This window comes from Protopterus annectens, chromosome 2.part1 (assembly GCF_019279795.1).
Source record: "Protopterus annectens isolate FY-2018-M chromosome 2.part1, PAN1.0, whole genome shotgun sequence".
In the NCBI taxonomy this organism is placed as follows: Eukaryota; Metazoa; Chordata; order Ceratodontiformes; family Protopteridae; genus Protopterus; species Protopterus annectens.
In genome coordinates this window covers 93,122,607-93,147,736 of record NC_056729.1, presented here as the reverse complement: position 1 = coordinate 93,147,736, position 25,130 = coordinate 93,122,607, and the positions used below count along the sequence as shown (strand labels likewise).

Genomic DNA, 25,130 nt, shown 5'->3' with positions numbered 1-25,130 from the left:
GGCCATTACGTCTGCTAGAAGGGTTTCTGAATTACAGGCTCTAATGGCAGTTGAACCATTCCTAATTTTTCATAAGGACAGGGTATCTCTGTGTACTAACCCTACTTTCATGCCTAAGGTGGTTTCAAATGTGGCCTTGAACCAATCTATTCATTTGCCTACTTTTTATGCAGGTCCCCAAAATAAAGGGGAGAAAATTTTGCACACTTTGGATATTCACAGGCAGTTGCGTTATTATTTGAGCAAGACTAAAGGGTTCAGACAGTCTCAGCAGTTGTTTGTTTCTTTTGCTTTGGGTTCTCAGGGGAAACCTGTTTCAAAACAAACTATTTCTAAGTGGATTGGCTTTTGTATTGCTTTTTGTTATTCTCACCATGGTAAGGAGATTCCAGCTGGAATCAGGCCTCACTCCACTAGGGCTACTGCCACTTCTACTGCTTTTTAAGGGGTAGCTACTAAAGATATTTTGGAAGCAGCTACTTGGAGTTCAGTGCACACCTTTTCTAAACATTACCATCTTCCTCTTTATTCCAAATCTAGGGCTGGATTTGCCACTGCAATCTTGCAGGGCATTTTGGCAGCCCCCAATGCTTTATGATTTTGCCAGCCTCCCTTTACCTCTGCTTTGGGATTCTACCCATAAGTTATGACTGCAGCAGTGTGAGATGAAGAACATAGTACAGTTTTGTACCTACCATAAATGTAGATGTTCGAAGATCCACATTGCTGCAGTCCAATTTACCCTCCCTCCTTCCCCTCTGTAGTTTGGAGTGGTGGTATGATTTGGGTTGTAGCTGTTTTTTGTACATGGTTTTAGGGAGTTATTCTATTTTTGGCTGTGGCCTTTATTTCTAGGGCCTTCTGACATCTGGGGCAAGAAAAGACTGAGGAAATGACGTCGGTCATGCGCTTTAATACCTTGACTCTCTGACGTCAGATCTGAGCGCCCATGACCGACGTCAGCCTAATACTTTGGTATTCGGGTCGACCGAGGACAGCGGACTACCCATAAGTTATGACTTCAGCAATGTGGATCTTCGAACATCTACATTTATGGTAGGTACAAAACTGTACTTTTCAGCCCTAGAGTCCTGCAGGAGCGAAAAAATAAATTAATTCTCAGAGGCTTATTAAAGCCTGAGGGTCCCTCCTCTCAATCTTCGGGGAGACCCTCTAAGTCCTCCAGACCTTCGGCTCCAGCCTCTGAGCCGACCTCTGGGAGCTCTAAGTCCATTCGAAAATCGGCTCCGGCCGGAGCCGATGAATCTCGAATGCATGTACCTGTTCTGTCCTCGGCTCCGGCCGGAGCCGAGGAAGACATAACTGAGTCGGCTCCGATAAAGCTGTCTGAGCCGACAACTAAGAATAGGTCCCGTTCCCCATCTATCGGCTCCGTTCATTCAGCTCCAGCTTCACCTTTGCTGTCTGAACGGAGCCATAGATCTCACTCTTCTAGGTCTTCCAGGTTATCGGACCACGACCTTCAAAGAGTAGTGAATCGACTTCTTAAGTCCGAGGCATTAGCCCAAATGCTTCAAAGTCCGACTCAACAGTTGAAGACTATCCCCACCACTCAAAATATTCCTCTTCTGACTCTTTTGAGTTCGGAGCCGAGGCGGTTCGGACCCGAGACTGTGGTGGCGTCGGAACCGATACCTTTGTCTTCGGTTCCGTCGTCGGCTCCGATTTCTTCCTTGGAAGAATCTCGGCGCTGGACTTCCCTCGTCGGTTCCGAGGGGGCGAGTGGCATCGGACCCTTGTCCGACCCCGCTCTCCCTCTCGGTGCTTCGGCGCTGGTGAGTTCGGCTCCGACATCGGCCTCGGAGCCATCACTGTCGGTGCCGGGGGAGGTTTTCAGTTTTTCGGAACGGAGACCTCCGGCTCTGCCTGACAGGGGTGCCTTTGAGGTCATGAGGAGCGTGTTAGAACCTGGTTCTAATCCACAGTCTGCTCCTTCTGCCCTTCCCTCCATGGTGCCTCCGGTGATGTCTACTCACTCTCTTGTCCCAGGCCGTAGAGAGCCAGATCCTCAAGTTTCCCCTGTGGGGATCTCCTCCTCTTCCAAGGCCTCTCCTGATCCTGTAGGAGAGCCCCGTAGGAAGAGGCAGTGTAAGAGGAAGCACATTGACTCCCCTGAGTCTGTCACCTCTGACACTGATTTAGAGGATTCTGAAGCTCGTTCCCCCCTCTGAAGATGTCTCCTTTGCAGACATCCTTGAAATCTTAAAACAGAGGGTGAATTGGCCAGCCCTCAACCCTTCAGAGGATGAATCAGTGTACCTTGAGGCGTTTGGCTCTCGCCCTTCCACCTCCTGGGTGTCCCCTCCCTTTGACCCCCTTATGCAAGTGGTGGCAAAGAAGGCTTGGGCGGCTCCTGACTCAGTGGAACCCTCCCCCAGGAGACCATCTAAGTTTATTACGGCCCCCAAAGACAAAGAATTTCTGACCAAGGGCGTCTCTGTTTATGCTATGGTGGTGGCTGCAGCTACCAAGAAGGAGCTAGCTGATCCTTCGGTACCTGTTCATCCTCCTAACAAGGAGTCTAGGTCGATGGACAGGTACGGGAAGCGGATGTTCTCGTCAGCTACCTTTACAATGAAATCGCTGAATTACCTGTGCCATTTTACTCGACTTCAGAGGGATTTACTCAAGGAAGCGAGTGAAATGCTGAAGGACCCAACAGCTGTGGGTTTTCAGGATAGGATGAACTCGCAGCTGGCTACCCTTAATTCTATCACCAACTCCTCCATGCGCCTCCTTTCATATGCGGCTGATGGAGCAAGTAGAGCAGCAGGTACAGGTGTAGCCTTGCGTAGGCACGCCTGGATGCGGCTTTGTAACTTTGCGGACCCCTTCAAAGCGTCCTTCACTAATTCCCCTTTTGATGGATCATCCCTCTTTGGTCCTCAAGTGAAGGAAAACTTGACAAGGTGCGAGACTGATGGCAAAACTCTTTCTGCCGTCGGAGTCCGTTTTTCTACTCCATCTAGACCTTACCCCAAAGGTCAGAAGGGGGGAAAGATGTGGTTCCGGAAACAATCTCAAGGAGACTTGCCTGACGCACAGAGTCGATTCCCCTCTAGAGGCAGAGGGGGGAACAACAATGGTAGATGCCGCCCCAGAGCAGAGGGGGCCCGCAGAATCAGGGCAATCGAGAATCCTTTTCCGACAAGCCCTTTCAGCATCCCTGAGGTGTTGCCCGACTGTCCACCTTTCGGAGGCAGTCGGGGGAAGGTTGTCACTGTACCCAAAAGCCTGGCTATCCCTAACTCAAGACAAGTGGGTACAGTCTATCATTTCTGAAGGCTACAGAATTCCCTTTCTTTTCGTTCCGAAGCTGTCCAACAAATCCCTTCCAGACGTTCCACCCAGTCAAAGGGAACAAGCAGCATTAGAAATTTCAAAGCTGCTCGCAAAAAGAGCCATTCAACCAGTGCCAGCAGACCAGGTAGGTTCCCGAACCTACTCCAAATTCTTTTTGGTTCCAAAGAAAACAGGGGACTGGAGACCCATTTTGGATCTCAGCAACTTGAACAAGTTTGTCAAGAAAACAAAGTTCCGGATGGTCACGCTGCAGTCCATTCTTCCCCTTTTGGAACGGGACAGCTGGATGTGCTCTATAGATCTCCAGGATGTGTACTATCACACCAAAATGAATCGACGCTCCAGGAGATTTCTCCGCTTCAGGCTGGGAACCAGTCATTTTCAATTCAGAGCCCTGCCCTTTGGTCTCACTACAGCCCCCCGAGTGTTCACCAAATGCATGGCAGTGGTAGCTTCTCATCTGAGATGTCAAGGATTCCAGGTGTTTCCTTATTTAGACGACTGGCTCCTTACAGCCCCCACCAGGCATCTCTTACTCCTCGCCAGGGACTACACCTTTCGCACATGTCAGGCACTAGGCATCTCAGTAAACTACGAAAAGTCTGTCTTGTCGCCTTGTCGTGTTATTACTTTCATAGGCGCAAATCTAGACACAGTCAAGATGTCAGCCAGACTCACAGAGCAGAGGATAGCAGACATTCACAAACAGGTCTTTCTTCTTTTACAGAACAACAAAGTCAAGGGCAGACAGATCCTGAAAGTCTTGGGAATTATGGCTGCGGCCATCCCTCTCCTACCATTAGCCCGCTTCCACATGAGGATTTTACAATGGATGCTCTTCACACAATGGTCTTATCAGAGCCTTCCAATGTCCCATCCTGTTCGGATAACTCAATCGTGCAAGAGTCATCTCTCTTGGTGGATCTCATCCCCTCAGCTCCTCCTAGGGAGACCTTTTGTCCCTCCTCCTCCGGTTGCTACAGTGACAACAGACGCCTCCCTGATCGGGGGGGGGGGGGGATTTCCAGGGCAGGACAGTCCAGGGCATGTGGCAACCGTTCGAGTGCCACTTGCACATAAACGTTCAAGAGATGAGAGCAGTGCTCCTAGCGTTGCAAGCCCTACAAGACCCTCTTCCCATAGGAACTATAGCAATCCAAACAGACAACATGTCTGTAGTGTGGTACATCAACAAACAAGGCGGAACCAGGTCTTACCCCCTATGTCGAGAGGCACTCAGACTATGGCAATGGGCGATCTCTTCTCAGCGATTTCTGTTAGCAATGCAAATTCCCGGGAAGTCCAGTGTGATTGCGGACAAATTGAGCAGAGCTATTCTCATGCCTCACGAGTGGTCTCTGAACAATTCAGTGTTGGAGAAAGTGTTTCGAAAGTGGGGCAGGCCTTGCTGCGACCTTTTTGCTACTCCCCAAAACAGCAAGTGCGACGATTTTTTCACCCTCTTTCCCCAACCAGGCCATCCCAGCAGAGACGCCCTAGTGCACGTTTGGCCCCGGGGACTTCTCTATGCTTCCCCCCCCTTCCCACTGATATCCCAGCTGATACAGAAAGCCATCTCTCAGGAAGCTTCTATGATCCTCATTGCCCCTTACTGGCCTCGACAAATTTGGTTCCCCTTTCTCCACCGTTATCTGTTGGAACAACCTTGGCATCTGGACCCAGTTCCAGACCTTTTGACCCATCAGTCGGGTCAGTTGCACCACTCTCTTCCCTCTCTGAACCTCACAGCTTGGTTCCTCCAATTCCGACTTTAGCCAGGCTTCCGTTGATATCTCACTCAGTTAGAGATATCTTGATTGCCTCTCATAAATCTTCCACTCGGAAGATTTATCATAGCAAGTGGAAACGTTTTTCCTTTTGGGCACAGTCAAAGGACGTCGATCCTTTCACTGCTTCTATTCAAACAGTTCTAGACTTTCTAGCCAAACTTTTCCATGCAGGTTCGTCACCTTCTACCATTAGAGTTCAATTGGCTGCAATTTCGAACTTTCATGTTGGAGTCTCAGAGTCCTCTATCATGTCTCACAATCTCTGCAAGGCCTTTTTAAAGGGAGTTTTTCTACTCAAACCACCCATCAAAGATCCTCCTCCTCAATGGGATCTCAACTTGGTTCTGGCATCCTTAATTCTTCCCCCCTTTGAACCTGCGGCTTCATGTTCTATGAAATTACTTTCCTGGAAGACACTCTTTTTAGTAGCTATCACCTCAGCTAGAAGAGTCTCTGAACTTCATGCTCTGTGTAGTCGACCCCCTTATCTGGTATTTCATAAAGACAGGGTTTCCTTGTGTACTAACCCGTCTTTTTTGCCCAAAGTAGCTTCATTGGCAAATTTGAACCAAACCATTGAGCTTCCTGTGTTCCCAAATTATTCTAATAGGTCAGAACAAAAGTTGCACAGTTTAGATATTCACCGCCAGCTTAGGTACTATCTAGATAGGACCAAACAATTCAGGAAATCTGACCAACTGTTTGTTTCTTATGCAGAAGGTAAAATGGGCCTTCCAGTCTCTAAAGTCTCTCTCTCTAGATGGCTCTCTTCGTTGATTACCCTACTGTATGAAATAAGACATCAACGGTTGCCATCCAAACCCAGGGCTCATTCAACTAGAGCTTTAGCCACCTCGGTAGCTTTCCAAGATAGGCTGCCTATTGATTCGATTTGTTCTGCAGCTACTTGGGCTTCTCCCCATACCTTCATTTCTCATTATAAGTTGGACCTGGCCTTTAGAGACCGGGCCAACTTTGGTTCCACTGTACTCAAGAGTCTGTTCCGATAGGCCACCCGGGACAAGGTGCTAGGGACGCGGTCCCATCCAGCAAGAATGAAGGCGAGATTGACAACTTAACATTTAGAAGTTATGTACCTACCATAACGTTCCATGTTAGTTGTCGTCTTCTCGCCTTCTTTCTTGCGTCCCACCCTCCTTCCCCCTAGCCAGGACAGACCTAGAAGAGTTTCTTTGTTCCTTATGGAAATTTATTGCTGGTATTAGCTTTCAAACGAGATCTGAGGAAGTTACCGCCTAGCATTGTGGGATATAGGGGCGCCTCGAGCCGGTGAAACTAGCTCTCGAGCTTTTAGAGTGGCCGAACCCATCCAGCAAGAAAGAAGGCGAGAAGAAGACAACTAACATGGAACGTTATGGTAGGTACATAACTTCTAATTTTATATCGTTCAGAAACTGTATGAAGTCCCCAGTGGAGTATGCTGTTAAGGCTGTTATTTTTCTACGAATAATCCACAACTGGGTGTGGGTATCACAAGATTAACCCACAGTTCGTGTGATCAAACAAATCCAACTGTGGGTTCATCCTGTGGTACCCACATCCAATCGTAGGTTACTGCTATTGTACAATGTCATTATCTAACTTTCTTAATAATGTTCTGTATAACAGTGCATTAGTATCCTTCCACATTGTTCATTTTTTGCTTAAGTAGTGCAGATATGTCTGCACATTTGCACAGTACATTAATGTGGTGCTGGAGAGCTGCCATGAGAGTATTCCCATATTGGTTTGCCACTGTTTGTGTCTCTTTTTTGAAACTACAATGGAAAGGACAAACATATGCAAAAGTGAGGCTTATATTCTGCTAAGATCTGGACAGTTGAAAGGTAAGGTTAAAACATTGCAGTTAGTTGTATTAGCCATACTTTACCTTTTAACTGTCCAGAATTTTGCAGAATGTCCTATTTTTTTGTACATATTTGTTTAATGCTTTGAATAGAAGGAAAAAACAATCAAGAAATACTTGGAGAGATGCATCCTATCCTAAGAGGGGGTCTGGCTGCTCAACTATAATTTGGCAAATGGGCTTCTTTTTATTAGGATATGCTCTGTTTGCAAAAGGCATGCTGATTGGAGTGTCTGATCAGCGTGCATGTTCTGGAGTACTAAAGACCTTTTAACTGTGTAATTATAGCATGAAGATGCCCAGATTATGGAGCTTCTGCTGTCAAGAATGCTTAACTGGCTTTATATTCATGTCCATGGTAGTTTAGATTTCCCTCTAAAGTTCTTAAGTGTCCCTGATTAATTATCTGTTTGGCTTGGCGTAGGAGTCTTAGACCCTAACATCTAGCAACTTTTCCTTTGGAGAAAAAGAACAGTGCCCTAGACCTTCTGTTTAAAATGTTTAGCTTTCCTCCTGTGTTGCACTGAGCCTTCAAGCCATCACTTATTGTGATTTAAATTATTTTGTGAGCAGCAAGCTTTATTCCATCTCTCTATAGTCTGATGTGAAGCATAAGTGGTATAAGGGTAGTTTCTATGGTCTCTGTAGCTGGCTTTTTTTTTTTTGCTTGCTGCATTTCTGGTAGCATTAACTTTGAAGCTAGTTTGACTGCTGCCGTTCATCTTTCTTTGCGGGGTGGATGGATTTTCTTTCATGCAAAGGTATAGTAGGATGAAGCTATATGTGTCACTTTAGCAGGTGATCTGCTTTTGGAGTGCTCTCCAGCAGTTTTATTGGGGCCCTCAGAAGAGACACGAAGTTCTGTCAATTGCTGACAAGAAAGCGCAACTTTCCCTGACTGATATCTTCATATGTAGGCAGGACTTTTTCTCAGGATGAAGAGACCTAATCCGAAAATAACAGCTACTTGAAGTGTTGGGCAGAGGTCTAGCCACTGCATTACTCAACATAGTGTCCCACTAGGCATGCTGCTCAAGACCAAAATATTGTCTTTTGGTCAAGACTGCCTTTGGGAGGCTAGTTCTCTAAGTCAGTCTGCCCTGAAAAACCATCACTCAGGACTGGGAAACCTTAGGCATCACTGAAAAAGCCGTAATCCCCATTTTGCAGTATTTGATTTCTCTTGCCGCCAGGTTTATTTTGAGGAAGTTACTGGTATGATCACACAGTCTTCTTAAAGAGGCATTGCAGTCTGTGCCTCTTCTGAAATAAAGAAACAGGCTTTGTCACCCCCCCCCCCCCCCCCCCCCCCAATTCAGAAGAAGTTGGCTGGTCAGCCTGTTTTTAACTTTCCAACTTTAAAATTAACATGATTTTTTTTTTTTTTTTTTTTTTTTGCTGCCACTGCTGTCCCTGGAGGAGTGATTGCCATTTTGAATAAGCCTTTTGTACTCTTCAGGCAGAGGATTTCTCTTTCCAAAAAGAGCTGGGTCCTTTTTAGTGCCTCTTTCTTCCTTTTCTCTGTCGAGAGCTTTAGAGATAATGGAGTCCTGCATTTTGGGTTGTAGTGATTCGCTACTTGTACTTTTTTGGCATCTCCTGGGTTTGGTGAATGACAGTTTTCGTCATCCTTTGTGTGTTTCCATGGAGGTTGCTCCAGTGGACCTTGCATTGCCACTGGCTACAAAGTCATCATACCTTGTTAGCACTTTTTCATGTTTCACACTGTGCTGCTCTGACTGGTAGCTATGCTCTGCCCAAGCCAAGGTGAGTTTCCCCTCATTTCTGTATGTCCCAGTCTGTAATGTATGCATCTTTAGCAGGATTGAGAGGCTGCTTTGGAGCAGCCCTTATCTTTACAATTTGTAAACAGCTTTGGTATGCAGCTGAATGGTATATAGACTGTGAGAAGCCTTTTGAAGTGCAGACATCTCTTTGATGGATGGGATAACTAGATGGTGATGTATGTGAACTTGAAGGAGAACTTGCTTTTCTACCCACTTAAATGGGAGATTATTCAGATTATGGGGCATGGGCCATTAACCCATGAGTCTGGTAGCTTTCCACATTGCAGGGAATCGTATATCATTGCTGACATGTTAATATACAGCAGAGACCTTTAGTAGAGGTATGGCTTCCTCATATCAGTACTCGTGTTTTGGGGTTGCGCCACCTGTGGGTTTAGTTGCTCATTTCTTGTGTCAGACAGAGCCTTCCGTTCTGCCAGCTTCATTTGGGTTACGCCTGTTCAAGTTGTGCTTGACAGTTGGTGGATATGTTCTGTTTTAATTAAAATGTTCCAGTATACAGGCCTCCATTTCCCTCCCATTCTTTTTGTGATGACCAGGTTAAGTGCAGAAAAAAAAAACAGTAATTATCCTTGTAGGCTTAGAAGAGCCTTGTTAAGTTCTTTTGGTTTTTAGCTTCTCCTGACACTAGTTTAGTCTGGGTAGTATTTGCCCTTCCCTGTGACAGAACAGTCACTTCAGACTCAGAGGTCCCCACTCCACCCACCCCCAGTACACCTGGCTATCTTGCAAGAACTTACAGCAGATATATTGGAAGCCTTTGAAGCAGCTAAGAAACCTTCCATATGGCACATGCATAGGGACTAATTGAAATTATTCTTTCTTGTTGGGAATTGTGTCCTTCATTCTTTTTTGGTGAACATGCATGTCTGTATCTTTTACCTCACATGGTTGCTCAGTCTGGGCTTCAGTGAATTCATGGTCATGCTGAAGATTTTCACCACTTTGTTACTTTATGACTTTGCCCCCAGTGACAGTTAAAGCAATTTGAGAAGCAGCTCTACATTTCTTTCTCCCTACAAATAATTTTTTTTGTTAAGACAAAGGAGCATGTACATTAATAGAAAAGAAAACAAACCATACTAACATTTTTTTTTAGTTTTCACACATTCTGCACTACAGTAAACTCTCAGTTAACCGGCACCCATGGGGATTGGTAGAGGCCAGATAACTGTAGTTTCTGGTTACGTGAAAGTTGCTATTAAAAATAGGCCTGACTAATATTGTACCCTGTACTATTTGATTGGTTTGACTTGTTTTCAGGTTAGGGAGACAGGGAATTTATTCCTATCTACCTTTTTAAAACTCTAAAACGTCAGGTATAGTTCTGCTGGGGGGTAGGGGGGACAGAAAGTGCAACACATGAAAATTGTACTGTTTTCTTCAATTTTTTTACCGGTTACATGAGAGTGCAGGTTGCATGAGTTCTGGTTAACTGAGAGTTTACAGTACATGTTTTTCTCTTTCTTTACAGGTTCATAGGTAAGCATTAGGCTGCTGCCTTCTGGGCCATTTTTAAGTCTAGCTAGTTTCCCTTTTTGTACTTAAATTAACGTATCCCATTTGGTTAAAGATTGGCCTTACTCATCCCACTGTTGATAATTATATATTATCCCTAGAGAGAATAACTGGGATCATACCATAGATAATTTGAAAAAATAAAATAATCCACAATACGAGTACTGTCAACAATCCAGGCAAACGTTCCTTTTCCAGAGTATCAAAATAGCAATAAATCCAACAGCAAACTGAAGCGGAACGAAGCAGGAAGCAAAAGTTATAAAAAATCACTGATTTTATTCTAAATTGTACAAAGATTAGTGCTTTCGCTACAAGAGCTTCTTCAGATCATTAACAACTCATATAGTGCTACACTGGATATATATACAGTATTCAAATCTAACCAACCTATCAGATTTGCCAAATAATTAGGTCTTAAAGTGCTATTGCTTGCCTACTGAACTTACTACAATGTATTAAAAACCATCAAAAAAGATAAAACAATATATTGCTAGTAGCACAAAAGAACTGTGTCCTACACAGTATTATGACTTACATGTGATATTATTTACAAAATGTATAAACACTTATATGTTAAAAAGAATTATAAAAAACACATAAAAACATACAAACTATAAAGTGCATATAACTTCATATAGATCTAAATAAAAATGCATTGATACTTTATTTAATATTCCTACGTTTTCTTAACATGGGTTTGATTGAAGCCCTTTCATTCAGTCCAAGACCAAAGTCAGCCCTTAGTCTAATTATCCAGTGACTCTCCTTACACTCAGTGTAATTCCTAATGTCACCCTCACGTTGAGTCAGGGCTAGGACCTCTAATGCTCTAAATAAAAACCTATGTGCATCACCATGTAAAATCACATGTTTGGCCAAGGCACTATGTGCCGATCCTTTCCTAATGTGGTAAACGTGTTCTCTTATTCTGTCCCTAAAAGGATGATTAGTTTTACCCACATAAAAAGATGAGCAGGTCTGACAGACCGCTAGGTACACTAGATTACAGGTCATGCAATTAGCTGTAGCATTCGTCACAAACTCGATGCTTAGATCTGGATGAAAAAATATGGTATCACCATCTATGTATGAGCAGAAATTGCAATGGCCACATGGCCTAGTATTCCCATTCTCTATTCTATTACCCTCAAAATTGGGATAACAGAGCATCCTTTTCAAGTTATTCTTATTCTTGAATAGGAAATGTGGATGTTCTCCTACTATATTCCTTAAATCACTGTCCACCTGCAAAATGGACCAATGTTTAGTGACGATATCCCTAACATCAGCATGGTCTGATGAAAAAAAGGTAGAAATTTTAACACAAGTTTGTTTCCTGTTTGTGCTCACTATATCATTCATACTAACGGGTCCAAAATATGGTGCCACTACATTTGATCGTAAATTCACAATCTTATCTAAGTGCTCATTAACCTCTTGGGTATGATATCCCCTTTGTAAAAGCCTCGACTTCAAGCTGTTTAACTCTTCTTCATACCCTATTTGTGTAGGATTCAGTCTGGAGGCCCTAACCCCCTAGCCTTTAATGATGTTCCTAAAGATGTGGGCTGGATGCAAACTAGACCTCAGTGCATTACAATAGCACGATTTTCGAAATACCCCTGTGTTTACCAGGCCACTTGGCAGTTTTCTCAATGTATAGGTCCAAAAACTCAATCCTGTGCTCGGAATATTGCATAGTAAACCTAAGGAAGTTAGATTATTCATGATGTTAAACATTGACTCAAGTTGTTCTATATTCCCATTCCATAGCCTTGTCTTTTGTTTTCTGGAGTTTATTTACTAAAAGTATTCATCAAAAAAGCTGCTCAAAGCAGAAATGGTTTGCTTAAATGTTTGTGAGGAATTCATATTGAGTTTAAGACTGTGGTAGTATAACTGCATACTGTTTGCATGATGTAATATTTTGGCTAAAATAAGCTAACTGAAAAGTTTAACCTCATTTCAGTTTTGGATTTTTGCATGATGTTTAGCAAGCTAAAAATACTTAATCTCACTCGATGTTTGAATGGAATAGTAAGGAAGGCTGTGTGCACACAGGCAGCAAAGATGTTGGGGAGATCGGATGGAGCTGAAATGTAAGGAAAGAAAATTTTGCAGGAAGATTGAGACGGATGTTTTAAAAGGAAGAATAAAACACTAATGAAAAGCATTTTGATGTTTAGAAGCAAAAGGAGAGAAAGGATTGTGGTGAAGGGGAAGACATGCTGGAAGCCAGGCTGAGATTTCTTGTCTGTCTTCTGTCAGCATTCACCTACATAATTATGGGAAAAATAGGTAGTGTCCAGTCTTAAAATTTGGGAACTGTGATCTTTTGTGTTAACGTGTACAGCCATTGAGTCATGTGGCTGACTGAAATGGAAACACTTGGTCAGCTTTGCTTTGGTTAATGTGGTGATATTGATGGGCATCAAGGTCAGGGACAACAGTTAATAATAAGGGAGTTGTGAAGAAAGAAATAAAGGATTATGAAGGAAAGCAGGTATAAGGGATAGGAATGGCTAGGAGAAGAGACCCTCAAAGGATGATTGACTTTAGGGGATGGACAGATAATGGGATACTGTTGCACTATTATGTTATGCTCCTGACTTTGAGTGTCTTGGTAGACCAATATACATGTAAAGGTAAAAGCTTCTGTCTATACAGAATTAAATCTTTAGGAAATGTATTGCAACCAGAAACAGTACTGCGTTGTTTGATGTTAAAGCTTTTCACTTCCTTTGAAAAGCAGGTATGATATTTACATTTTCTTTAGTGCTGTCATTATGAAGAGGAAATCCTTGCGTTTTTGTTATCTGCTGTTTGCCCTGCTGTGATAGAGTACCACACAGAAGGGATATGTCACGTTGATATTGCACTCTGGACAGTAGTTGAAGTCGTATTACTTGGCTGATTAGCATAACTGGCAGGCAGAGCTTTTCTGAGCTGTAGTCACTAACAGTCTGATTGGCGGCAGCAGACAGCCATGTGAGCAACATGAGCAGGCTAGATTTCCTAGCTAGAGAGATCACTGGTCTTAGTTGATCAACTAAGTGGGCTTTGCAGTCGAAGGAGAAGTTGTGAAACAGAAAGCAGCAGGACTTGAGTGTTGGGGGTTGGTTGCCCACCTTGCATTTTCACTGCTGTGACAGAGAAGTGGCACTTTGTCCAGTTTTGTATATGTGCTGTGTCATTTTTGAGGGAGTGTTTTGTATGGAAGGCAGCACTTTAGAAAATGGCTGGAGCAGAAATGGCTTCTGTAGACTGTGGGTTACTACCTGTTGCCAGTCTTAAAAGTGGCAAAAAGCTTTTACCACAGCACACTATGCTTAAGATGTTTAGCATTAGTATCATCGCTCAGGGTCTTCCATTCTGTCGCCAAAGGGTAAGTACCAGGCAGACTGAGTGAAAACAGAGTCTGGAACTTTTTCTTAGTTATGCACACCCTCAATAACGTACGAGTCTAAGATCAGGCTCTCTAATTTACATCTTTGAATTACTGACTGGTGATTTCTCTTACATTTAATATTTCTATTTTCTAGAACAGTGTTAAAAACTTGCTTGATGTTTCAGTTGCTGTCATTTTAAGTTCAAATAATTTTATTTTTGCTGTTGCTTTTTATGCCTTAACAGTTTCAAGTGCATTTCCTTCAGTGCCTTATTGAGACATGCATGTATGATGCTGTTTTTATCACTTGATCAGTCACGCCTCGTAAGCAGCCTGTGCTTGATTGTATGTGTGCTAAGCCTTGTTCAGTCTGTATATGTATGCTTCCATAAATAATGTACCTTCTAATGTATTTAGTTTGCTTCTCTGTGTTTAGCTTCTAGTTATAAATAGTGTATGCATAATGAAGGTGGGCTGTTTCTGCAGTTTTATTTTCTGCCCTTTTTATTTTTTCTTTTTCCGTAGGGTAACATTGTCTCCCAGTTCAGACAGGAAATTTATAGCAAGGAATTGGTGATAGTAAAGTGTAATACCTGCAGCCTTCAGCCTACTTGCATGTAGATTGTACCTTTTAAGTTGTATGCTCATGTGTTTTTGTAGTGCCTCTAAAATTAAATTATTCATTAGTTAACTGGTTGTGACAGTAATTGCATGTAAATCATAGGGATTGAAGTGCTCTAATGATTTGTACATCACTTAAGTAAGTTTTGAAAGTTTTCTTTTTTTTTTTTGAAACCGCAGAATGCATGGATATCATAGCAGTGTTAAGAAAATGGGGAAACTGTACCATGAGTACTCAAGATTATTGCACATTGGGTAAAAGAAGCTGCAATGTACATTGTTTTGTCATAATTAAGAATTTAAGTATTGGATGTGCACCTGTCAAAAGTAAGAGAAAACTCAATGGATCTAGCTTTCTTTCTTCATTGCAAAGCCCGTTTTGGATGTGTGCTACTTCATTTCCCCTGTTTCAGTTAGCTAACAAAATTACTAAGTGTTTGGTAATCCATTTTAGATTGTTTTCATAGTATTGTCATAACATTTGGCTTTTTACATGTCTGTGTTAGCTGTTTCAATATTGCATTAGTTGGTTCTGAATGCACTGCTATCAGAAGTGGTTTCTTGGAAAATTTTTGAGGGCTGATTATCAGAAGAGCCTGTAACCATTTATCACAAAGATGCAGGTGATCCATAGCTGTGCTGTAATGGACTGTTAAAGAAAGTGGAATTTAGTGTGAAGAGAGGCCTGTCCCAGTGCTTTGATTTTGTTCAGTACACGTGTTATCTGCAGCCAGACCCTTTCAGACATTTTAAACATATGTGGCAAGGTTTGTATTCAAGCAGTTGGATTGGAAGTGAGTCTTTGCTGTTGCCAGTGCATTTGGTAAGCATTTTACAGTGTTACGTTGTAAGGAATATTCAATCTCGACATAGAGTACGTTTTTTGTAGAAGTTATTTAAAAAAAAATACAGCCACCTGATTCACTTCAGCTACAGAATGAATTTTTCTTTTTCTTTCTTTCCCCAGTGAGTTTGTTTGCTTCTTTGATTTTCTGTATTGATTTCTAGTTTTCTCTCTCCTCCCACATACGTACATGTTGATTGGCTTTCATTGCTTAAGTGCCCTGTGTTTTTGATGAAAAGGTCCACAAGGGTCAAGCCCCTTAACAGCTAGCAAATGATTAAATAAATATATCCTGCTACTTTCTCATGGTGCTAAGTTTAATTTTCTTCTTGCACTGATCCAGATATGCTGTAAAAGGGAATATTGTTGCAGCATAAAATTAAATGATGTTATGCAGTGACTGGCCATTAACATTCAAAAAGTAGCATGCTGATTGGTCAGCCCAACCAGCGTGCCCATTGTAAATCTGAGCATATACCAATGGATAAAGGTCCAGTCGCACGGACTTTCTTCTATTAATATATGCTATAAAAATTTCACTTATCTTGCACTTAAAAAAAAAAGAAAAAAAATAATAATAAACTTAGAAAACTGGAGACTTGAAACCAATGAGAGAGAGAGAGGGCAGATGAAAATAAAAGGATAATCGGGTACATTATGCAAAACTAGAGAAACGTACCCGATTATCCTTTTATTTTCTATGTCCCGGATCACCTATACATTCAAAGTCTCCCTGTATCTTTTTTTTTTTTTTTTTTTTAATTAAAAAAAAAAAAAAAAGTAGCAGAAATCTTCCTTTCTCCGTTACTTCCTATACACAGCAGCCCTCACACAGCACTGATGTAATGCGTAAACATGGGAACGAAAGTCCGATATGCATGCGCAGTACTTCAAAAAAGCAACAAGATAGCCAAGGAAAGCGGATGGATATAATGGAGCCGTCATACAAATACATTATTTAAGAAAAGTTAAGTAATTTTTTTCTTAAATAATGTCATTGTATAAGAGCAATAACAGACTCCGTGATGTGGTGTATTGAAGACTTACCCATGGTTGTCTTTGCTTAATCACTCAGGCTATCCCCTCGTGAATAAACCACACCAACCGTGGGTAAATCTTCAGTATACCATACCCACATTGCCGGTTATTGCTATAATAATTTATCATTCAAACTAGCGCAGAGTTTATGAGCAGGAACAAATTTAAGCAACTCTGCTAAAGCAATCCCAGAAATAAACTGACCTAGCAGTGCTTCATCAGATGGCACACAAAAGAATTCAGTAAAGAAGAGGTTCAGTAGACCAAGAGACAGTTATTCCTGTTAGTAAGCTAAAGGGCATGGCATATATTAATTGGAGAGGATTCTGTATGTGTGTTTGTGTGTGTGTTTGTGTGTGTGTGTGTATATATATATATATATATATATATATATATATATATATATCCGCTGTGGTGCAGTGGCCGATCGAGTGACTTTTAAAGACATGCAGGTAGGTGCGTGCATGAATAGGTGTGCCTTCTTTGAAGGTTGGGCATCAGGCTGGCAACTCTGCACTGTAAAAATCCACTGCCAATTATTAGCGGACCGGAGTTCTGTTGTGGTGACCTCTAACCGGGAAAAGCCGAAAGACATTTTATATAGATATATATATATATATATATATATATATATATATATATATAGATAGATATATATATATATATATATATATATATATAAAATGTCACCATGTTTGTTTTCAAAAAGGATTGTTTCCTTAAAACAAGAAAGATTTTGTACCTCCAGCAGGATGAAGAGGTTTCAGAAATGTAAAATGTGTTTATTTCTTCAGTTTATCTGAAATTAGCACACAGCTCTAGTAATGTAAAACATTACTGGAGTTTATTTTTTCAGGTGTTACTTTAGCCTGCTAGCAAGGGCAACCCTTATAAGAAATTATTTTCAAATTTGTGATCTCTGTATTCATTTATCCAAAAGTACAAATTATAGCAGTTCCAAAATGAAGTAATTTGTCTTAAGCGGGTAGATGAAGTGGTCCATTACAAACTCTGGTATTATATGCACTGTAAAGCATACACACAATCAAGGGGAAAGACGCTTTTTGCTGAACTGCTTGGATGAAGAAATCACGTGGTACAGAGACACAGCTATTGGTAACTCCTCTTAAAGATGCAGTTCCCATGTTGTCACTATATAATGACTGTGTCTGTATTTACTACATTCCATTTACTCTCTAAGGAATTGTGCTTAGTGTAAATGGCTACATTAGCATACATTGATTGCAGATGTCTACAGCTAGATTATACGTGTGTCTTGTGCAGACCTCTTAGCTGTTTCAGTTTTCAGGCCTGATTTATCCCTGCATAGGATGAACTGTTTTTGGAGGTATGCCACTATTTTCAGGCTTGATTTGCCCCTACACACAGTTTTCTGAATCCCCCTCATCACATGTGGCTTTTGAAGTTGAGTAGTCCACAGAAAACCACACAGTGTGACCAACATACTAGTGGCAACAGTAATTTAAAGAAAGAAGACGCACATTTTACATTTCCCTTTTTCTGACACAAATAAATGACATTGTGTGGTCCAATTTTGCAGTATAGTTCAATAAAGTCTACAGAGTTTACACAGTCTCTTTGATAATTTCCTTGTATGTTTCCATTATGTTATCAAACTGTTTTTAAACATGTTGAGTAGTATCCCAAATTCCTTTTGGAAGCAGAAAGAGTTATCTGTTATTTGCTATTCATATCTTTGCCAATTAGATTCCATATTTTTGGCTGGATATACCTATTTTCAATGTCTGCAGGTTAAGAGGTATGCTGTTGTGATAATGTGATACAGCAAAATGAACTGCTTTGAAAAATAACTTGAATGCATAGAGAGAGTCTGTATGTTGCACACAGTCTTTATGTTCCTTTTTTTTTTTTTTTTTTTTTTTTGCTCAGTCATCATGTCTTGAGTATTGTTTCAAGGAGGGTTGTTTAGTAATTTCAGTAATATCCACTGTAGCAGGTGGTTGGACAGTAATACTAGTATAACATCTGTTTTTGAGTCAGTTTCATATTTTCTCAGTCTCGATATTAAGCTTAAAAAATGCCTTCTGGAGGTAATTTTCACAGGGAGAAGGTAGTGTTGCTTTTCATCAGGTCATATCTTTGAGGTAACACACTAGAATTCTGATAGTTGAACAAATGTACTTTCTCTTTTATATAACTGTGTCTAGATCATGACCAAGGTAAGACTGATCTGCTTGAGTAGCCACTGGAGAAGGTGCATTCCTCTTCTGTGATCCTTACTTATTTTACTCTCTCACTTTTCTTTTCTTTTTTTTTTTTTAAGTCTGAAAGGTGAACTCTAGTAATATTTCTGTTTTGGGTTGCCTTTCCTTCAGCAGCTCAGTTGTATTTCTCCTGTTTTCAGGTACTAGGTAGATCAGTTTTACAGTGTCTTGTCAATTAGTAAATGTGCTGGTAGACGTCCCATAGATTGCAAAGGTACATTTCTGTATTCAGTAATTAATATTTAGCAGTCTGTTGCGTTCTAAACTTGAAGGTCAGTATTTTGCAATATTCTTTGAAGTATGTCTGATGCTTTATGAACAGACTTGTTAGATATAATCTAGTGGCTAATAGATTCCTCAGCGGCCAATTTTTTTCATTGGTTTAATCATTTAATTTGGGAGACCTCAACACTGCTCTTGGTTCATATTCTGTTAGTCTTCGTCTTGCAGTAATGCTGTTTCAAGCTTTAGTTGACTGTCCTGTACCTGAAATGTGACTAGATGTATTTTCAAAGTGGATATCTCATTGATTAACTTTAGCAGCTTCTTGAAGCACCTATCTTGCTAACTTTTTGGCAGCTTTGTTAACCATGACATTTGTCACAAGCTTGGAAATATGAGCTCCCTTTAGGTTTCTCCATATTCCTGGTTGCTTTAATGTTGTCAGTATGCCATGTACTTGAGAGTTGGTAACTCAGATCTAACACTTATTCATCTTCAGTTTCAGGGCCCTTTGCTTAATTTGTTTAACCCTGTTAAGTCATTAGCCATTTTCCTTAGCAGCTTAACTCATAAGTCATTTTCCTGTTCAGTAGATCCGTGTTGTAGATCAGCAGTTACACTGGCCACCTTCAGTTATTTCAGCGATTGCTGTTTGAAATGTATCTTGTGTGGAGTAAGATTGTGGAAGGCAATCCTAGGAACCTGTATTTTATCTTGAGGATGTTAAATGTACAAAGCTGTGAATTAGTTTCATGTAGCTTGAATTTAGTCAAGCACAATGAAGAACCATCTGTTTAACTCTTTAGGATCTACCTGTATTCTAAGCTTGTCTTGCTTCACAACTATTATTAGGCCGTTCACATTTCACTTAGTTCTTTTTCCTTAATAATTACTCTGAATTCTTCTGTGCAGTTCATCTGTTCCTTAATTCTACTTTTGGGTACAGCATTGGCTCTTCTTTCTGTATGCATAGCTAGCATTGTCTAAGATGAAATTTTAGTATGATTATCTCCTGGTAAACAGCCCAGAACTGTAAGCAAATCAGAATAGCTTACAAGAAGTCATCAGTACTTTGAAGCAGTGATATCTTTATTCCTGTTACTTTTATTAGTCATCTCAGCACCTTTTTAGTAAGTTCTTTCAGGACTAGTTTGACATTTCTGTTAAACTTTCAGATGCACTGTTTTGTTGACCTTTATGAATGTGTATATATATATATATATATATATATATATCTCCATGCTGGCCTTCTTGAGCATGCACACGGTCATGGCTGCCTTTGTGGCTGTTTTGTATACTTACAACCTCTCTGATGCCATCAGGCTTTGTTGTGTCTTTTGGCTTTTCCCGGTTAGGGGTCGCCACAGCGGAACTCCGGTACGCTAATGATTGGTAGCTGATTTTTACGTGCCGAGTTACCAGCCCTGACGCACAACCTTCAATGAAGGTACGCCCATTCACGCATGTCACCATGCAGAAGACGCTCTAACTGAGAATCGAACTGGACAGCGTCTTACTGTGAGGCGACAACACTACCTCAGCACCACCACCGTGGGTTACAAAACATAATTCATGTTTATCTTGATTGTGTTTATGATTATGTAGAATTTTGACTAATATATACTAGTTCCTGCCCAGAATGCATCTGAAGAATGCATAGAGACTAATGCACATTATTTAATAGATTCAGTAGCTTTAATATAATTTCGGACAGTGTATTATATTCTGCTCCTTTGTGAAATTTAAATGTAGTATTCTTACTTCTCTTGATAGACTTTTTTTGACCAAAAGTCATCTTATTTGCTGTTTACAGTCTCACTTGCATTCATATTATGCAGTTCTTTTTTTTTTTTACTTTTCCTTTAATGCATGCAAATATTGCTACAGCATTTCATCTTTTACACATCTTTGTGAAATGGCCATGATCTTTACTTGGCATGTAAGCTCAATTAATGGGCACTGCAGTGTGCTTTACTCATGTCTGTTGCAGCATTATTTACAGCAGGTGTGATGTCTGTTTAGCAGGTGCCTTCTTGGATGCCACCTGGTTGCTTATAATTATTTTGATTTTTTTTTCTTGGTTTTGAGCTTCATTTTGCCCTCATTTCGGAATACACACTTTATATTGCATACATTTAATTCCTCAGTCTTGTCTTGGATGCATATTTGAAAGCTCCTTCCCTCTTTATACACCTAGAGCTGTATCAAGCATCAAGTCTATTAACGTTAGTAGTCTGCATTTGACTTCATTGTGTTTTATACCACAACAGAGTTTTATCTCGTAGCAGAGATTCATATTCAGAACATCAAGGCCACTGTTTGTTTTTTTTTTTTTTTTTTTTTTTTTTGCTGTGTTTCAGTTCAGTCACATAAGCATCCATTGACTCACGAATCCTTGATTTATAGTGAAAAATAAATTGTAAGTGAAAAATTATTTGGCTGATGGTGTGCTTGTTCCTTGTCTCAATAAAAAAAACCTCTTTTCTTGTCTTTAAAGTTAAAAGTGTCAAGTAACTAATCACTTTCTTGCTTAAGCTATGAAGGAACATTGCTTAGTGGTTCTTTTATAGGTTCATAGTTGTGTAGTAGGCTAATGGCCCTGGAGCCTTTACAGTCCTAGCCCATAGGATTACCCTGGCATTGTGCCACCTGACCTTAGTTCCCAGTGCCTCTTTCGAATAGAGCCACTGGAGTGATCCCTGGGGTGAATTTTTCTATTTCCCATCCACTCATCAAGATTTCTCTTGAAGAGGGCCAGTGAGGTGCTCTGCTTGACATGTATGGAAAGTCTATTCCATAGCATGGGCAGTCTCTGGGCTGTGAACCTGTCCCTCAAGTATGTTCTGTTGATTGTGGTAATGAGGTTGAGGTCTCTGGAGCATGTGGTGCGGAGGGATTGGGATGTAGATGTAGTATTTCTAACAGAGCTGGGTCAGACACGGCTTTGTAAGTCAAGTAGAGATCACCTCTAAGTAGACGATATGAGAGAGAGTATTTTGAGTCTGTCCATGTAGGACAAGTGTTTAAGGCCAAGGATCCTCTTTGTGAGGTACTTTTGCGGCCTCTCCAGTTGTTGCAGGTGGGGCATTGTACTCGATTGGCCTAATGAGGGAAGAGTAGAGGGAGACAATGACCTCTTTCTTCCTGGATGCAAAACCCTTAGTAATGAGATGTGCCCCACAGAAGGACTTTCTGACCACAGTGGCAATGTGGTGGTCAAAAGAGAGGTTGCTGTCAACCTGTGTTCCCAGATCTCTTATAACACCTTCTGTGCTGACTTTTCTACAGTTTCATTCACAGTGAGAAACAAGACAGAATTTGGAATCCAGACTTTCTGTTAAGTTTCCATTCAGCTTCAAGGATTTTGGTGGTTGTAGTGAAAACATTTTGATCACGAAATCAATGTGAACAGTGCTGTAACCAATAAAAACTGCCACTAGTACTGAAGCAAAAGTTATACGAAATATGAAACTTTATGCCCTAAAAGTCTTGGAAATTGTTTCTTCAAGCATTGAGAAGTACTCCCAGAACATTTTCAGCAATTTTTGTAGCTTTATTTTTCAGATTATCCGTATGCCTCTGAAATTCAGACTTCTCTCCGGACACATCTTTCAGTTTAACATTTGGTCATCATTTGTTATTTATGATAGTTTTTTTGTGTTTTCTCCTCACTTCCATTAGGTTTACATTTTATATGTGCTGTTTTTATTTTAATTTAGGACTTTTGTTATCTACTGAGTTGTCATATTCTTTATCTTGCTCCCTTGGCTGTTTCTTAGTTTGAGTCCTCTCTTCTTGTTAAATTTAGAAATGGATACCAAAATGGTCTCAGGATTTAGAAATGGACTTAAAATTCCCCTTCAAGACATCTATGGTTTATGCAAGGTATGCATGGAGTGAAACACTTCAGTGCTAGCTGCAATATCTTAAAAGTTTTGGACCATGACTTTGCAGTAAAGAAAAAATAATTTCATTCTTAAAAGTTTCTTGGCTTATTATGCCACTCGATCTAAAAGCAAGAAAGAGGATAGGAATTTTTATTATCATCTTGTTAGAGAGAAACCCTCCCTCTTCCCCTGCCTTTGTTAAGGCCCAGGGTGGATATTTCTTCTGAGAAATTTTGTGATGCTACTCAAACTTCTACGGTTGTTTCTCAGCCAGAGCTTATAGTGCTTGAGGACCATTCTCAAAGAAAGATTCAGTAGTTTTTCCCTAGAAAAGGACCTTCCTAGGTATTTGTAATCGCAACAGTTTTCAGTTTTGTCCATTCATTCCTTCAGATATCTCCTCAGTCCCTCCCTACATGTAGTTTAAGACTAGATGACTGGAGTACTGGTTAAGGCAGAAATTGACTTGGGCTCTAACCTTAGAAATTTCAAAGATGCTCTCAAAAAGAGTCATCCAAAGTGTCCCCCTAGACCAACCCAGATCAGGCATCTATCCCAGATTATTTTTAGTGCCCAAAAACACAGTGGATCTCAGGCCCATTTTGGACCTTACAACCCTTAAAAAGTCTGTAGCCAATTCAAAGTTCCGAATGGTCATGATTCAGTCTCTTTTGCCCTTCCTGCAGAAGGATGACTGGTTGTGCTTTATAGACCTTCAGGACACATACTGTCACATCAAGATGAACAGATGCTCCAGAAAGTTCCTCTCTTTCCGGCTGGGAGCCAGTCAGTACCAGGTCAGAGTACTCCCCTTTGGTCTCACCACAGCCCCCAGAGTGTTCACTAAATGCATTGCAGTAGTGGCAGCTCACCTGAGACTGCAAGGATTCCATGTGTTTCACTGTCTGGATGATTGTCTGCTTACTGCTCACACCAGTCATAGCCTTCTACAAGCCAGAGACCATCTTTTCCAACTAGTCTCAACCTTTGGCATCTTCATCAATTTCAAAAAGTTTCAGCTTCAATCAGTGCAGCTAATAGAGTTCATCGGTGCCTGTCTGGACATAGCTCGTTACTTAGCTCTTCTTCCTCCAACAGAATCTCCTCCATGAAAATCCATAGCAAACAAATCTTGGATATTCCTTCTCCACTGGCATGTCTTGTTCTAAGAGCCTTGGAGTCCATGGCTGCCATGATTACTCTTGTCCCAATAGCATGCCTTCATATGAGAATACTTCAGTGGACCTTAGTGGTCCAATGGCCCCTTCTTTGGTAGCCGATGAATCACCTAGTCATAATCTCTTTGAGTATGCAGACAATCTTTTCACTGTTGGCTCCAGTTGGAGGACCTTGAACAGGGTCGACTGTTCATCCTTTCACCCCAGCGGCCACAGTGACCATGGACACTTCCCAGTTTGGGTGGGGAGGGCATTATCTGAGGCAGACTGTCCAAGGCATGTGGTCCCCTCTAGAGACTAATTTGCACATAAACGTCCTGGAGATGAGTGCAGTGCTTCTTGCATTGCAAGCCCTTCAGTCCTCTCTTCCAATGGGTACCATTGCAGTTCAGACAGACAATATGTCAGTGGGTCTTTGTACATGAATAAACAGGGAGGAACCAAGTCTTACTCGCATTGAAAGGCCATGAGATTGTAGCAATGGACAATCCCTTCCAACTGCTTTCTGATAGCAACACACATCCAGGGGAAGTAAGACATTCTGGTGGACAGGCTCAGCAGAACCATTCTGATGCCTCATGAGTGGTCTCAATACTTCAGTGGCAAATATGATCTTCCAGAAATGGGGTCAACCTTGCTGCGATCTCTTTGCGCCTCCTTCCAAAACCAAATGCAGCAAGTTCTTTGCCCATATGCCTCCTCAGGTGCAGTCAGCGAGAGACGCTGTAGTCCATGCTTGCCCCCCCCAGTATGCTTTATGCCTATCCTCCTCTTCCTCTCATTCCCAAATTTCTGCAGAAGGCCCAGAGGTTGAAGTGCAAAGTAATCCTCATTGGTCCCTTTTGGCCTTGACAAGTATGGATTCCTTTCCTTTGATCTAACCTGGTTTGTCCACTAAGGACTCTGGATCCCTCTCCAAATCTTCTGTCCCACCCATCAGGACATCTCCACCCAGATCTTCTGAACCCGAAATTAACTGCTTGGTTACTCGAGTTCCAGTGATGACTAGAACTCCTGGGCTTTCATCCCCAGTTAGGAAGATTCTGATTGCAGCGCACAAACTATCCACTAGGAAAATATACAATAGCAAGTGGAAGAGGTTCTCCATTTGAGATCATCAGAACTAACTGGATCCCTTTACAGCTCCTGTTCCTGCTGTATTAGATTTTCTGGAATCCATTTTTCATAATGGGAGCTAGCTTTTCTACTGTTGAGATGCAATTGGCAGCCATTTCCAACTTCCACGTGGGATAAAATTAATTTTCTTTGGCCTCATCTGAGTTGTGCAAGGGCTTTCTAAAAGGTACCTTTCTTCTTCGCCCTTCTAATAAGGATACTGCTCTACCTTGGGACCTTACTATGGTTTTGCAAGCTCTAGTTACGTCTTCTTTCCAGG

At 41.3% G+C, this 25,130-nt stretch overlaps 1 protein-coding gene across 2 annotated transcripts in view; it reads left to right on the top strand.

The window, feature by feature from the left end:
• Window positions 1-25,130, top strand: part of FBXW7 (F-box and WD repeat domain containing 7) — a 1,850,919-nt gene that overhangs the window by 1,198,629 nt on the left and 627,160 nt on the right. The window contains exon 1 of one of the 2 annotated variants that reach the window (XM_044062042.1): window positions 13,506-13,695. The exons of the other annotated variant lie outside the window; for it this stretch is intronic. Within the exon in view, the coding sequence (XP_043917977.1) occupies window positions 13,546-13,695 (150 nt within the window). The 5' untranslated portion in view covers window positions 13,506-13,545. Of the gene's footprint in view, window positions 1-13,505; window positions 13,696-25,130 lie in introns of those variants that run through there. 2 annotated transcript variants of the gene reach the window in all.